At 36.5% G+C, this 16,803-nt stretch overlaps 2 protein-coding genes across 3 annotated transcripts; one reads left to right on the top strand and one right to left on the bottom strand.

Annotated features, from left to right (window-relative positions):
* The first annotated feature begins 16 nt into the window (after positions 1-16).
* On the top strand, positions 17-4,194 carry LOC141899365 (serine/threonine-protein kinase RIO1-like). Its single transcript, XM_074785620.1, has 16 exons — positions 17-186; positions 282-332; positions 455-549; positions 641-760; positions 841-884; positions 972-1,062; positions 1,144-1,222; positions 1,299-1,485; positions 1,595-1,737; positions 1,813-2,037; positions 2,452-2,555; positions 2,740-2,912; positions 3,161-3,253; positions 3,332-3,385; positions 3,831-3,983; positions 4,081-4,194. Exons 2-16 carry the CDS (start codon positions 295-297, stop codon positions 4,192-4,194), a joined length of 1,713 nt encoding a protein of 570 aa, XP_074641721.1. The 5' UTR covers positions 17-186; positions 282-294.
* A 5,348-nt stretch (positions 4,195-9,542) lies between these two features.
* On the bottom strand, positions 9,543-15,550 carry LOC141898598 (5-hydroxytryptamine receptor 4-like). 2 transcript variants are annotated; one of them, XM_074784587.1, is made up of 2 exons: positions 15,437-15,550; positions 9,543-13,747 (listed from the first exon to the last, which is right to left on the bottom strand). In XM_074784587.1, the coding sequence occupies exon 2, from the start codon at positions 12,963-12,965 to the stop codon at positions 11,964-11,966; it is 1,002 nt and encodes a 333-aa protein (XP_074640688.1). In that variant the 5' UTR covers positions 12,966-13,747; positions 15,437-15,550; the 3' UTR covers positions 9,543-11,963. The 2 variants fall into 2 exon arrangements, with proteins under 2 accessions (XP_074640688.1, XP_074640687.1); XM_074784586.1 differs by lacking the exon at positions 15,437-15,550 and adding an exon at positions 13,841-13,892.
* Positions 15,551-16,803: the final 1,253 nt, after the last annotated feature.

The following is a 16,803-nucleotide window of genomic DNA, read 5'->3' as shown; positions in this document are numbered from 1 at the left end:
GTTTTCAAGATGGCCGCGCCCATGAATTTCCCAGCATGGTGAAATTTTGTGGAAAAAAATCAAATATTGCACTAATTCGTGGTTATTTAGACATATCGTGATAGGAAACCGATACAACGGAATACAATTCATAAATCAGGAATCTTAAATTGATTTGTAATTCACATTTGTTAACGGGGGAAGCTGGTAAATACATGGATTATTCATTCATTTACTTCCGGGTTTCACCAATTCAATCAAATTAATTTAACCTAAGACTTGCGGTCGTATTATTTTTTCAGATCAGTTGATAAAATGGAAGCTGGTCAGTTTGATGATGCAGATGATGATATGTAAGTCATTTAAGTGTCCTCAACTCACTCGTTAAGATTCTTGACAATGGAACCGGCTCAGCAGTAACGGTACTCTGGTCTCTAACTTTGTATGGCTAATATGTTTTTGCTTATTTTTTTAGATCAGCTCCAGTTATTGATAAGGAACATTGTCCACAATGGTCGTTAGAATCACTTAAGTTAGCAGTCGAAATGGGAAAAATAGATGAAGTAATAGGTAAAAAAGTAATTTACAGCCGTAATCTATGAGATTATTTTTTTTTTTTTCATAGGGAAATAATTTTTTGTCAAACCTCCAATATTTGTAGAACCTGTTGCCAAAGTTGATGATACCAATAATGAAAAGGAAGATGAAAATGAAACGTGGAGTGATGATTACAGTGAAGAAGATGACGTTGATGATGATTGGGATGACTATACATCTCGAGGTAAAGTCAATCCTTGATTGAAAAGTATAAACCAGTTTTCTGCTGAATTCTGATGAAACTCCTATTTCTATTACTTATAGACTTTACTAAAAGGTACAATGCTGCTCATGGAGGTTCATTGAAGGTTAGTCAATTGAATCGATTTTATTTGTAAAATGTGCCAGTAGAAATATGAGTTATCTGATTTAATTTTGTGTTTTTTCACCTTCAGCCAAATACTCAAGTAAATAACAAAGTGAATTCAGGCAAATATCAACCAAATGAAAAGGCGTTTAATAAATTCTCGAATGTCATCAGAGTTGGTAAGTTTGTAACGATGAATAGAAATTAATTAGTTTTACATTTTGCGTGTTAAGATTGGGCAAATTTTGAATTTCTTGTAGATAAATACACGGGTCCCAAACTGACGAGTTCAGCGGCGAGTAAATTAATAGAAAATGATCGTAAATCGAACAGTGACAGGTGATTGAATTGTGAGGTTTATTAGTTGTTCTTCGCAGTAAATTATTTGTTAAAAAATTATGAAATTGTATTGTAGAAATCGCGGTCGAGATAAAGCCGATCGCGCAACTGTTGAGCAGGTTCTAGATCCACGAACTCGAATGATTATATTCAAAATGTTAAACCGAGGATTCATCACAGAAATAAACGGTTGCGTCAGCACCGGAAAAGAAGCGAATGTCTATCACGCATCTTCTAAAAATGGTCAAGATTTAGCCATAAAAGTGAGTTATATTTGACTCCATCAAAACTCTGATGAAGGATTGGGGAATTAAGTCAGTCTCTGTGTTAACTTGCGCAGTCTACTGTTTATTGCTTTGAATATTTTTCTAGGTTTACAAGACATCGATATTAGTGTTTAAAGACAGGGATAAATACGTGACCGGTGAATTCAGATTTCGTCATGGATACTGTAAACATAATCCACGTAAAATGGTGAGAACTTGGGCGGAAAAAGAGATGAGAAATTTAACGAGGTACATTATAATCAATGTTAATGAGTCACAGTTTCTCAGTTGCGTGTTCGAATAAGTTCTGTTTTTATACTTCAGGATGTATCAAGCGGGTATCCCGTGTCCGGAACCGGTTTTATTGCGAAGTCATGTGTTACTGATGACGTTTATTGGAAACGATGGATGGTCAGCTCCGAAACTGAAAGACGTTGATATCAGCGAGTCGAAATCGAGAGAATTGTATTTACAATGTATTCAGTTGTTACGTACGATGTACACTGTTGCTAAACTAGTCCACGCTGATCTCAGTGAATTCAATATATTGTAAGTAGATAAACGTCTAAAACGCACCAAACCACCTGCCACCATCTCAAACTTAACCACTGAAAAACTTATGGTATTCAAAACATCAACAAGTCCTAAATAAGTTGAAATTTATCAAAAATCCGAATTTTCCGATTTGCACTTAACACTATTTTCAGGGAAATGACAAATTTCTTGTTGTTTTTGTGTCAAACAAAAAATTTCGAATATGTGATAAATCTAAATTTGTCGAAATTTTTAATACCATAAGTTTTTTGTTGTTTTGATTTTGGGTTGTGTGAGACTCAAGTCATTATTCGTGATACATTGCAAATTTTTACTTCTTCATTGTAAGTACAAGTAATGATGTGTTCTCAGGTAGAAAAAAATGAAAGAAATGCTGACTATAAAAAAAGATGATTTTCTATTAAACAGGTATCATAACGGTCAAGTGTATTTTATAGACGTGTCTCAATCAGTAGAACATGATCATCCTCACGCTTTAGAATTCTTACGGAAAGACTGCACAAATATCAATGGTGAGAAGTGATACATTTCAGGACTCAGTTCCACCAGTCCTTGGTTAATATTTCACTAGGATTAAACTATTGGAAATTAACTAATTTCAACTCTCCAGTCAAACTTCATTGACAATTTGTGATGCTAATTTGACGATTCATAGTTTCATGAACTCTGTAGTTTTCTGATGGTTTCTGATATTAGAATTTTTCAAGAAATATGGCGTCTGCACGATGACTGTTAAAGAATTGTTTGATTTCGTCACCGATATGACGATTACCGACGAGAATATCGAAGATTACATCGAGAAAATGATGGTAATCGCGTCGTCTCGCTCGGTAGAGGAAGTAACAGAACAGGAAAAAATTGACGAAGAGGTGAAATTTCATAACATTTCATAACATTTCATAAATTTCTGTGTCCCGGCCAAAAAAGTCGTTATTTCCTTTAATTCCTTCAGTTTTAACGAGATCATTTTTTTTCAACCTTTACAATGAAGTATCGGATACAATGAAGTTTTTATTTTGCCCCCAGAACTTCGTTGTAACCAGGTTGGACTGTAACAACTGCTCATGATTGACAGTAATAAGATGTTGGTGTAATAGTAGTTGAATTTTTGTTCTAGGTTTTTAAACGAGCCTATATTCCTCGAACGCTTGATGAAGTCATTGATATTGAGAGGGATATGAAAAAAGTTCAACGAGGTGATGATCAGGATGTGAGTATCTATCCTGACTATTGTATTGCTCATTAGTCAGTCAATCAGTATCTTTATAATTTATTTGATTGGTTGTAGATTCATTATCAGACAGTAACTGGATTAAAACCCGATCTCACAGGTGCTTTAGAGGTAAGAAAAACTTCGTACTCCTTCTAAAGATTTTGCCAATTCTGTAGAACAATTCTGAACTTTATTGAACATGGACCCGGTTCCAAAGATTCCTAGGTTAAATAACTCTTGAGTTAAGACATGGAAAATGAACTTATCTTAACTCAGAGTTTAATCTTACTCACAACTGTGGAATCTGATCCTGGCACATGAGACTCCTATGAATCCAGATCGTTTGAATTTGTTACAGTGGTGCTTACCAGTTCATAAATGTATGTCGTATAAAGTGTATGATGCGAATTTCTCATGAAACGGATGAATTTTATTGGTAAAAAATAATCCATATGAAACGTGTTCTACTGAAGTAGATTATCTATTATCAATTGACTTGTATTGTATATGAATGTAAGAATATTAATCATGAATGTGAGAATATTATTATTATACAATTTTCATTTCATGAAAGACTCCAGCAGTCCTCGAAGATGAAGATGAAATACTGAGTGGTGATGATGAGACAGAAGAGGAGAATGGAAGTCATACAGACAGTGACTGTGATGAAAATGATTCAAATACGAAAAATATCCGACCAAGAGATGAATCTCCAAATAGCAGAAAGGTTGAAAAATATATTTTCTATAAAATTATTTAGATACCAGTTTTGAAGATTTTTAATATTGTGGTAATTTGATTTATTTTTTATTCTTTTTTTTTAGGAACGTAAAAAACAAGTGAAAGAAGAACAAAGAGAAAAACGAAAAATCAAAATACCTAAACATGTTAAAAAACGAAAAGAGAAAACTTCTTCCACAAAGAAGGGAAAGAAATAATTTAAAAAATAGAAAATTGTTTGTTGTTTTTTTTTTCTATGGGAAATGGATCTTCATCTCTTTCTGTGAGAATTCTTTTCACAATTCATAGATAAGCATAAGAAGAATTGTTTCCTTGTTTCTAATTTCTGCTAAGTTGGCCCAGCCGGCCGCCTATTTACCCTGTACCCGTTTTACTGTACATTGTACATTTTACTTTTAAAATCAAATTTATTGCAGTTCACAAAATGACGCGACCAATTAGGAGAAACAAAGTTTCATTTTTAGCCTTAGTTCAAATTTCTTTAGTTTACACTCGGAACTCTGATACGGTACGGTTCAAGTTCCCATTTGTCTAAAGCGGTATCGTGTTTAAAGTCTGGCCTACGCTATTGTTTTCGATATTCAACTTCAAAACCTTTCGTTTTCGAGTTATTTCGAAATTCATTCTTTGCATTTTTAAGTCTTTTGAATAGTACGAGTGAAATATTTCGCATATATCGAACTAGTGAAACAAATTATACCCTGCAAACATGAAGAAATTATCATTCACCCACTACGAGAGATACGAGTTGATAACATGGCAATACACCGGAGGTATCAGTAATAGTCAGCAACGGTGAATGGAGAGACCTTCATTCAAATTGTGACTGTCAAATACAGTGAACTCGGTATGAATTTAACAACCGTCATTTCCACTCCTGTCCCCGAGTGCGTGCTTCCTCCGCAAAAATGGGAACACTTGTTTAGTTATAATATCTACACATACGGATATTTAGCAGCTTCAGTTTTAGCAATGATTCTGAACGCTGCAGTGATCGCGATATTTCAAAGGATTGGTCGCACTACATATCATACCATGATAATTCTTGCCTCGTTTGATTTTCTGTTCGCATTTTCAGTGTTTATACTTTATCCGCTTCGAATACGTGTGATAAAATCCCAAAAACCGTTATTTGTTGGCCGTTACGACGATTGGTATTTTGGACATGAAATTATAATATGGGCACTGCCACTGTTCTACACATTCCAAATGGCAAGAAATTGGACAGTGGTTGTCGTAAGTTTTGAAAGGTTTTTAGTCATCGCGAGTCCGATGTATTTTAGACGATTCTGGAATAAGAAACAAATAATCTGTCTATCGGTTTTTAATGCGTTTGTTTCCGCAGGTTTTAACTGGCCACGTTATTTCCCATTACGTTTACCTGGAAGGGCCACACATCGTTGTTTTCGTGGTCTATTTACAATGGGAGCTTTCGGAGCAAAAACGATTCGGACACCATTTCAGTATGATTTTCAAGGGGAATATCACTTTGTGTTCATTACGTACATTTTCATGATCGTTCTTGTACCTTTTAGCGTATTATTTGTGGTGAATCTATCTTTATTGGTAGTAATGATGTTCAGAAAACGAAATCAAAAGAAACTATTTTCAGAAGAGAGCGGTGCTCCCGGCGATAAAACTAAAAATACATTTACGCATTACAAAATATTAAAAATGGTTCTTTTTATTGTTTTTGCATATTTTCTTTTTGAAATTCCGGCATCTTTGGATCGCGTGTTACATTACTTGCATTATACATATCGCTTACGTTACGGTCTATCAGGGGCGCAGAAGATGATCATGCGCAAAGTTGGAATTTTGCTCAGTGTCTTAGACTCGTCTGTAAACTTCTTCATTTACTGTGCAACGAACGGTGCATTCAGGAAAAAAGCGAAACAAGTTTTTCTAATCAAATATTTCTGCGATTTAAAATGAGACACAACTATAATCTACCAAGGAACGTTTCTCTTTTCTGTGTGAATCCTCGCGATGATGAGGACGGACCCCGGAACGGACGGCTCTCAGTATAGCTCAGAAAAATTGGACGTACATATTTCATAAACTACAATATTTTTATTAAGAATAGTTTTGGCAGATTGTAGCTTTCGTAACTAAGTTTATAATATTGAATAGCAGTTCATGATAAAGGAGATAGTCAAGAGAGAATTTAACCCTTTCGTAGCCATTACCATGCGATCCCCAGGGTCGAACCCTGAATTTACGAATGATTACAACACAGATGATATATGATTTAATTGAGAGAAATATTCTTGGAAAATGATTTTTCGTCAAGTTAAGACCCATCGAACACTCCGCGAATGTATTATACGAGATATCAGTTCAACATCCTCCCTTGGCAGGGATTCGAACCTAGTGGCATCGCAAGACTCGTCTCGATCCACCAGGTTCGAATCAGTGCTTGCCGATAGTTGTGTCAGTTCAATTGATTTCATGATTTCATACCGGTACTGTAAGATATCAGCAGTACGGTGATCGATTATAAATTGCTGCATTTTGCTGATATTCAAATTACATTATAGTGGATCCATATTGATATTACAATGGAAGAGTAGAGTGTTGAGCTAACTGATGATTAGACACAGAGTTTAGTTTCATCTGAGAATGTTACGTGGAGTACTGACATGGCAGTAACCATGACAACAGTCTCTTGCCGCCTGAATGTGATATACATACTGCAGCGCAGGACGAAGATGACGTTTTTTTTATTCATTCCCTGCTGAACATAAACGTTGTATAACAAAGAATAAAGGCGTCCGATTATTGATGTTGATGGTGGAGAGGTAGAGCGCGTTGTTGATATAGGCACTGAGCATTGCATCAAACTTCATTAATCCACTCTCTCCGGTGAGACGTATAACCCTGAATATATATTCCATGCTTGCATTGCATTGTTTCTTCTAAGTATCTTATAGTTCTCCCTTCTGCCCGATCTGTCCAATCGGAATAAATGAGCAATTTACTTTTACCATATATTCCAACATTCGAAACTCAAATCGACGATAAATAAATACAATTATAGCTGCCATCATGCGGTTTACAAAATGAAAACAAAACCAATAACCATTCATCCGTACATTTACCACCTATAGCCCACCAAGCAGAACAGCAAATGATGAAAGTTCTTCCTCATCAACATCATCGTTTTTTATTCCCTTATAATCGTTTGTTTGAAATATCCGCTGTGTTTTATTTCGTGGGCTTCTTGGACCAAAGCGCAACACGGGCAACAAGTACACGTGACACAGTCTCCCAACACACTGCCACCTATTGCCTTCATCTCTCGTATTTTACCCCTGATTTTCGTGTGGTAGATAATGTTAGCGATCGGGACGAAAAATACCAGTCCACAAAGCAGACAATTCTCTCCGACGGCTTCGGCATTCGTACCCGCCGTGTAACAGGGCGCTAAAAACGTGGTCAAACATAACCCACAATTGGTAAAACAACCACAAAGACCGTTGCTCCACTCGGCAGACATGCTGGCTGGATAATCCTAAAGGCGGTGTCCGTATCCTTTTTTTAGATAACGTTGAAAATCACTTGCTATGTATTCGCTATATTCGACGCGTTTGTCTTTTCTCGTTCGAATATGAATTACTATTTTCCAATCTATAATACGTATAAATATCCGTAAACAATATATCAGCCTTTACTGGCGTAACATGTTGCGCATCGTGTGTCGTGTGCTGGTGACATAAGGTGTGCTCGCACACGTTATTTCAGCGACTGTCAATCCAAACTCTGCTGTAACCAGTCACAGATTCAGTGTAGTCGTCCACGCATCGCAGATACAGAGTCTGTGCTGCTCTCTGCTGCTTTATAGAATTTTATCACTCACAGAAATCTCTCTTTAGATCAGCAATATAATTATATATGCATCTAGTAGAAAACACACAGTAATCTATTGAATCTCGCTTGTTATCACATATTACGCCTGCAGTAACTGATCAAAGCTGATCATTGTACTGCTCCACTCTCTCGAACCCCCGCGTATAGATTTACGATACGTTCAATGAAAAATAGTGACTCATCCGTAAAGTCATAGATTTGAGAGCACTACATCTGCAGCAGTGCTTCCAGTCGTATCTCGATCAGCAAACCATGAAGTGTTACATCGTCCATTCAGATAATGAGCTGAAAATGTTGGGTACCAATATCTAAAAGACTCGCGGAAATATCGCCAAATGTTTTAAGAATCTCACATCTGCTTCGATCACCATGACGCTAGAATTATTGGGTTGATTCATCGATTAATTGTCATGTCCCCATAGGACGCTCTTAATAGTTGCAAAAGCAAATCAAAAATTCAAATCGGATTTGTGTTGTTATTGTGGTCACGCTGAGCGTGTGGGGTAAACTCGGAGCTTCGTCTCAAAGTCGGACACCTTGCGGGGATTCGATCTCGAACCTCGGGTCTCACAGACGATCGTGCCTTCCAATCGGCCACGCTGACCGGGCTGATGTTTCAACTGCTCGACTGAAATTCATGAATTCAATATGGGATATACGGTGACGTCGTGCAAAGTGACGCGCTTGACTGGCGCTTCACGCTGTTGACTTTAGTGACGTCACTTCCTACTGACGTCATCGGGTAGAACAATTTGATAACATGTACTTGTTACGGTCATAATGTATTTCCCTAGGACCTTATGGCGGGGATTATTGCGGATTTGCTATCAAATGTTATTCCAATAATCTGTAGTATACATATTTTCGGCGTGTTCGCTATTTTGTTGCATTGTATAAATTCTAAATTCTGGAGAGTGTTTCCATGATAATGATATGTAATGCTACGATGGGTACTGAATTCATACCAATCTATCGGTGGTTTTAAAATATCGATGGTTGTACTAGCTATATGTAAAAAACGACTGGTGAACTAATTCTAGTCATAATGTGAAGTCGTTTCTGAATAGTTTTGAGTCTTGAGTAACTATTCTATCCAAAATATATCACATTCTGAGGTAACTCGTTGAAAATGAACTCATCTCAACTCAAGACTTAACTGCAAAAACGATTTTGTTTTAGATTCTGCACGCTCCAACAACTGTGCAACGGAATCCTGGTGTGGTTGATATCATGTAGACCTAATGCAAATTAATCATCTCAGACTAATAATCTTGTTAAGCTTGAGACTGTTCGTGAAAGGGGAATCAATGAGTTTAGTGACTCGAACGATACGACCTTCGTATACACGGCTCAGCATCCTAAAATAAGTAGTCAGTTTCTGGGGTGCACTTCGATCAAATTCGATTCAATCTTTTTCACAGTCTAGAAGCCAGGTTGTTAACGTGACAAATAACAGCTTATCGACATCCATTTTACTTTAAATAGTGGATTATATGCGCCACAGGGGACAGAAACTGTCGGCAAGAAGACTCCATTAATTATAGACCGTGACATCGAGTAGAGTAATTACAATACGATACACAATCCCTGATACCAAATACTAACACACCAAAAAGCAGCCATCTTTTTTACTAAATTTTTATTGCAAGTTAAACTATGCAAAATATAACGGAAATTTACATTCAAATTTACACCATCAACTCAAACAAATTATCAATATATACACAATATATACACGAGCATCGTTGAAGAGCTTTTTATCAGGGAATATCACTTATAAACAGGTTTTCATATACACAGGAAGATATCATACTGTTTTACATATAACAACGTTTTGATACATAAACATATATACACAAAAATTATTATATAACCACAAATTAAAAGTGTTGAGATTGATGTTGACAAATTGGTTTTCAAATGAATGGGCATTTTTTATGAATGGATGACTAGAAGATTAGAAATTAACGTGAATATGGGAAACGAAATTGGAATTTCAAAGAAACCTTTACCAATTTTTGTTTATGTCGTCCACTTTTCAGGAGCCCAGTTCCATAATCGTGATTTAAAGCCAAATGTGATCTTAAATCTGAAGTTTGAAATCTAAAGTATTAAGCATAGAACAGAGTTGGTATTAGACCGCGCGCAACTGGCCCGAGTGCTGCACCCAAGGACTACTAGATTGGTGTTTAGACTGATATTGTCCGGGTCATCCGGAATTGACCTGGTGATTGCTGAAAGGTTACCCAGAATTCTCTCGTGAACGATAGTTCGGAAATTCGCAACTATACATGTTAAAATGTTAGGCTTAAAGCGTCAACGAAAACCATAAGTTGTCTCAACATGTTACATTGAAAGAACAACTTAATCTTAACTTTCGTATAAGCTGTAATACCCATTCATGAAAATACGACAATATTTATATATTTACATATATTTATATACATGATTCACATACTGACAGATATTATAAATGTTTGTTTGTTTGTGTATTAATTACAAATTTTCTCGTATTGTGTTTAATTAATCATTGATTTTAAGGAACGCGTTTTTTCTATTAGATTATGAGCATATAAACATTTTACGCACACGTAAACAGTAAACAACTCAATCACCTCAATACAACAACAGAATTGATTTTAGAAACAAAAATCAGAATCCAGTGGCACCAGGTTTTCGTTTAAAAGTTTAATACTTGAAATCGTTTTTAGTCTCGTGACTGGCGGTTACAAAAAAACTTGTAATTGCGTCCTGGATCCAGATACAAGACGGGCATAAGATTTTATTTCAATCAATTGTGAAATGCAGACACTTCAAATTTTAACCAATATACATATTTTATCGTTGATAAATGCTCGGGAGATCTTACATAAGAATTCAATGATCTATGTTTATTATGTGTATATGGGTTATAATTATCCTTTAGGAATTTCGACAGTATCTATTTATTCAGTCAACTTTGGCACTTGTTAAATATTATCTAACACAAAAACCATGTATCACCATCTTGTACACATTTCGACGACACAACATCCAGACTTTTTTGTAATGTTTTATAGGGAATATATACAAATAGAGTCTGGGACGGACAAGCAACAAGCATTCTTACTGTGTAACGAAAACTACGCATAATTTCATGTCATAAACAGCGGTTTTCTCTTAATAAAACTTACGAGCAATCATCTCAATCATCGTTGAGATGATTGCTCGTGAGTAAAACACACCCCAATATGGGATATACTCCTCCTGACCATGAATATAGCCGTTTATTTTTTCTTATAAAAGTATAACATAGCTGGTTGAATTGTCAAAAAGGATTTCTCTGAGAGGTTTTAATTTGTATTTTTGCTAACGGTTACAATGTTAGACATCACAATGCTCTTTTCCATAGATATAATAATGATGATGATGTATTAACGATTGTTGATAAATAGTGATTTAAAATAAAAACCGATCTTCGTTCGTGTTTACAACTAGACGTCCCATTATCTCTGTTAACTGTATTTAAGTGGGTTTTCGGGTGGGATAGAACAGACAGGACATGAGTGAATACATTTTCGAAGTAATAGAGTGCAAAGAGGTATTTTCATTAGGGTCTAATGGCTTTTTCAGATTGTTTGAACGAACGTTGGGCGACCAGTCAGAGCTAATGTTAAAACTACCAGAGCAGATAGGCAAATAACTAAATCATCGGTTCAGTATCTTTCCTCCATTCAACTTGAGTAAAACAAGATTTTTTGGCAATCTTTCAATACAATGTTTAAGATGGATTAAAATCGATGTTTTAATTAAGCTATACCGATCTGTATTAGTTATTACCAAAGCTGCATCCGACGTTCGTTCAGACAAGTAGAAATAGATCGTTTTGGTTTGGTCGTCTGGACAGTATTCAGCGGTAGAATGGGGCTCGACGTATATAGAATGTACGTTACATACAACGTTAAAAATAAATAAGGGCGGAAAATTGGAAATATGTCGAAACAAGTGAGTTACACGCATATCGAATATGTACAAAGATACATTAATGAAGAAATAATTAATCACAGTTAGAAATGAGATTTATCGATCGGATCGTGGGGCGTCTAGTTTGCAGTTGTCATTCAGACACGGTTGAAAGAGTTGTATTTCCGTTAGCGTCGAACTCACGTACCAGGGCACACCTCTCCAGACAGAGCAAGTGAATAAATGCTTTACGAAACGATCTGTTGAAAAAGTAGTACAGAAATGGATTTATAGTTGAATTCACGTAACCCAGCCATACGGCTACTAGCCATACATGCGCCGGAATACAGTAATTGATAAAAGGGTCTATGATATTACAGATAAAAAATGGAAACCAACAAACACAATACGCGCCCATAACGATAGTTAACGTTTTCGCCGCTTTAGTCTCGTGGCGCATGCTTTTGTTATGGTGTATTTCGCTAGGTGTCGCCACCTCTAGATTCCTGATTTGTTGAGCTTGTCTTTTTGCGGCTTGGAATATTCGATAGTTACAGACGAACATGAATATTGTCGGCGCATAAAACGCGACTAACGAGCCGATTATGGCCATCGGTTTATTGACTATAAACACACAGGCCGGAACATCATGCGGCAGTTGCAGACCCTCTATCCCAATCGCGTGCCATTCGTTCATAATCGGCATGAACGACACGAGAAGAGGAACCGTCCAACATAAAAACAATAAAATAATGGACGTCCTTTGATTCATGTATTGGTGGTATATAAAACAATGGCATATGGCTAAATATCGATCGACGGCTAAACATGAGAGATGAATGATCGATGTGGTGGTGAACATGACGTCAAAACTAGTCGCCACCAGGCACATTCCTTTACCGAGATCCCAAACAGCGTTACTCAGTTGTCTATACGTGTCAAAGGGCATCACCAGTACACCGACTAACAGATCAGCCACCGCTAAAGATACGACAAACGCATTAGTCACTGAGCGTAGTTTGCGGAAAATTAGAACCGACGTTATAACTACGAGATTGCCGAGTATCGTCAATACTATCAGAATCAGTAAAAATATGCCGAGAATAACGCGACTCCCGACACCGTATTCATAAGGCGGTCCGCTGTTATTACACATTGTTTTTGTTGAAAAACCTTCGCTTTTTTATATTGTATAACAGCGATTTAACTATAGCGTCTTCCTCACAGCTCAAACCGCATTTATTCGGCGAAATTTCATATTTGTGATTCCCTTCAAAAGCACGGCACAGAAACTGTGTAAATACAGATGGTGTAATCTAGTAAGTGATTCCTGCGCTGCATATATACTAATCATCGATAGCGAATTGTTTCCAATATTTCAATAACTATTTACGACGGGAATAATGCGTATAAGTACTATATATACACATAGCACGAACCGGAAGTAACCCAAGTCGAAGGTCTTGGCTATTCTGATTTAATCAATAAAGATATTGCAGTAAATTTAATAACGTTGTCGACGTTTGTCCTTAATCACAAGACATCACCGCACCTTCTTCATTATTTATAAATTAGTTTCATATCCGATGGCATAGAAAGAACTTTTCGATATGCTCCGCTGATGAAATCTATTTTCTTCGTAATTTCTTTGTGTGTGTATTTTTGATAATATCCAAGTGGTAAATGCAGCACTTGACCAATATTGTTGACTTGTTAATATTCCAGTGATGTAGTTATACACGCTCCTAGTTTACCAGCATCGTGATCAAGTAGATGAAAAACTGATCCAACTGGTGCTGCTGCTGGTGCTGCTGCTGCTCCATGGAGCTCATTTCCGAAATAACGATCCAATGGTTCTTGGTGACATACGTCGAAGTGTTAGAACCTCTTGAGTCACCGCCATACACAGCCTTCAGCTACTCTCGCTAGCTTTACTCCCTGTAATGAATCAAAGAAGAAATGAATAAGAATCAGATATATCAATATATTAAAATCTTGTCAATTCGTCCAACCGTCCAACTATATCTATACTTCGATTCCCGTTTTCACAATTTCGTATCCGGTACTGTGTATATGGTATAGGATACAACACATAAGTAGAAATAAAATCGAATAAATAAGGCGGAAAATCGCCTCTATTTCGAGATCGATATATTGAAATCGTAGAAGTTTGAGAAACATTTAGCATACAGATTTAGTGTCTAGGTTCCACAGCTATCGGTCCAGTGAGAACATTAGAAATGTACTTATTTCTACCCTAGTGTAGCCTAATAAAATTCGACTACTATTCGATCTATGGTACTGAATGGTCCTAATTTTCAAACTGTTGATTCTGAAAAGAACTCGGTCAAAGGAAGTGAATGATTTCTGGTGGCTGTGACCTTTTCAATTGTGGTTGGGAATTCAAGAACTGTTTGATCTAAATGTAATCAATTATGTTTACGTGAACCCAGCGAGTTTTATCTTTTCTTTTTAGAATGGCAAAGGACTTCATTAAAAAGAAGATAAGGAAGCTCCCTTCGGACATGTTTAATCTAACAAGTTTAAAGCGCCGAAAGAGGTCTCTAGCGTGCCAACAGGATGAATTGAATTTATAGGGTATCTTCAGAGGTTAAACTTAATTCGATTTTATTCATGGCGATACGGTTGAGTATTCACGAGCAATCAATTTCAACCCAATGGATTTCTATTACACAAGGAAAATTACCATAAGGCACCAACCTCAAATCACCTCGAGGTACACGATGGACCGAAGACGGTACCATCACAAATCATCAGAATCTGAATCTGATGAGATTCTCTAAAAATTCTAGGAATTCGTGATTATTCTAAAGAAATAAATAGACAATCAGTTTTGCGTTTGTTTTTGGGTTCAGTAAGCGGCTCTCTATACGATATTCAGCACTTATTCAACCGATCATGAACCATCAAAGAAAATAAGACGAGTAAAGATTGTTTGCTGTAGATAATTGACTGTCAACTACACGACGAATTTACAAACCTTCAGGGTGAACTTTTCGACTCGTACTAAATGAAATAGGGGTTAAATTCGTCTAGAATATACACGATAAAATAGGGTTAATAAAATTGCGAACTTCCTTTTGCGAGTAGAAATCGACACATGTTGCTACCATCCAATTTAAGAGCACTAGTAAAATTTATGAGTTTCCGCCGTAAATTGAGTCGTAATCAACATAAAATGTGTCATCCTTTACCGCCGTCAATAAGAACAGACTCGGATCGCGGTAGTCATTTTACAAGTGCAAAACAAATAGTCCTCAAATAACGATGACCCCTCTGCCATTTGTAAGAAATAATACGTTTTCTCATGGTAGAATATTCCCGTACATCCAGACCAAGAGGATTAACAAATCAACTATATATAAATTCAAAAGATTAAAAATCAAGTCTATTTATCAAAATCTAAGTCTAAATCTAGAAGTCACGACGTTTCGACCTCTCTTTACAGTCCGAAACATCGTGTTTTGTTTTGATTTTGATTCGTTTTCGATCTTTTTAATTTGTATACATGGGTTTTGATACTTAATAGTAGAACTGCAGTTTGAAATGAGTCATATATGCGTGAACTTCCATCGGAATAAGGAAGTTTGAATCGATTAGTTTTACCTTTCAATAAAGCCGTTCCAATTTTTTCGAAACATATTCTATCAAGTGCCTAGATTTATTCTCTCGAAAATATCGTGAAATATTCATCATACATCATGCTGTTGAAAGCAAATAACCTCATCACTTAAATGCATCAATACATCCAGCATATATACACAGTGAGTTTGCAGCGTGAATCAATTGACAATCATAGTTTTTTATGTAAAACTACACAATAAAGAGCCACACACACTAAATGAACCAGCTTGGATTATATGTAGACGAGTTGATCGGCATTCCTGAAATTTCGAAATAAAAAATTAACAGCCAACTCATATATATTACCTACATCCCGACCACACTCGTGTACACGTTATTATAACATCGACAAACTGATAGTCCCTTCTAGAGGTCTGTACCCTATTTTAAACAACTGGTGGTATTCATATTAGAAAATAACAACCTTATCTTGTAAAACGACTGAAAAATATCTTTATTCTTTTAGTGAACTAATTGATTTTATCATTAAAGTCAAAGTTAGTTTACCTGATAATTGACCACTGGTTGTTGGTCTAATTCGTACACGTTTACGAAAAGAGTAAGATCCCAAATAGAGGCGCAGCGCCCGGTGCAGCACAGCGGGCGAGTAATCATCATCAGTTTATCCTATTCTAGATTTACACGCTTCCTTTGATGTAATAGGCAGATTAACAGAACAACTCGCGTTCACCAGAAATATTGCCAGAAAATGATAATTATCACGCGAGCCGCGACCACAAGTTTAGTTAGGAGCCGTGAACATTTATGTGTTAGTACGTAGAGAGAGACAGACAAAATCAGGCCAGCTGTCGAAAGAGCGCTGTCGTTATTACACTGCAAAATAGTGCAGTACTGTTTCAAACGCTTGAATAAATTAACGGTTAGAATTTACCTCGTCACCTGACTAGCTTTATGTTGTAATATGAGTATGTGACGCAAGATTGGTACTTCCATTGTGGTGCGTGTGAACTAATAAACCCGAGTTGATGTTAGTCTGGGTACAATATTTGATCATTATTCAGCCCGATGCCGAAATCGTATGTCGATCCCTAAAACATCATTACGATCCGTCCAGATGTTGATCCAGGTCGTGGTATTCCGGAATGTAGTGGCGATCGAAAAGAAATCTCCCCCTGAAGGTGCCCTTTCGAATTTCTGGCATTGCAGTGAATAAACAATTCTACAAAAATATTTCTGCCAGTAACATCTTGAATATATGAATTGAGAACGACATGTCGAACGAGATTTTAACCCAAGGAGACTTTTGCGACTCATTTTTTGTCACAGATACTTTCGTTACAACAAACACGCAGTTTTTCACCAATGGCTATCATCACCCCTACCCGTAC

This window comes from Tubulanus polymorphus, chromosome 2 (genome assembly GCF_964204645.1).
Source record: "Tubulanus polymorphus chromosome 2, tnTubPoly1.2, whole genome shotgun sequence".
Lineage (NCBI taxonomy): Eukaryota > Metazoa > Nemertea > Palaeonemertea > Tubulaniformes > Tubulanidae > Tubulanus > Tubulanus polymorphus.
Note: the sequence above shows the minus strand (reverse complement) of the source record. Positions and strands in the feature narration are given on the sequence as shown.

Bases quoted from the DNA above. Each gene is read 5' to 3' on its own strand.
- LOC141899365 (XM_074785620.1), top strand. From the start codon at position 295: ATGGAAGCTGGTCAGTTTGATGATGCAGATGATGATAT. The intron at 550-640 runs GTAAAAAAGTAA...CAATATTTGTAG, and splicing joins AAAAATAGATGAAGTAATAG to AACCTGTTGCCAAAGTTGAT. The intron at 2,556-2,739 runs GTGAGAAGTGAT...TTCTGATATTAG, and splicing joins AGACTGCACAAATATCAATG to AATTTTTCAAGAAATATGGC.
- LOC141898598 (XM_074784587.1), bottom strand. From the start codon at position 12,965: ATGTGTAATAACAGCGGACCGCCTTATGAATACGGTGTCGGGAGTCGC.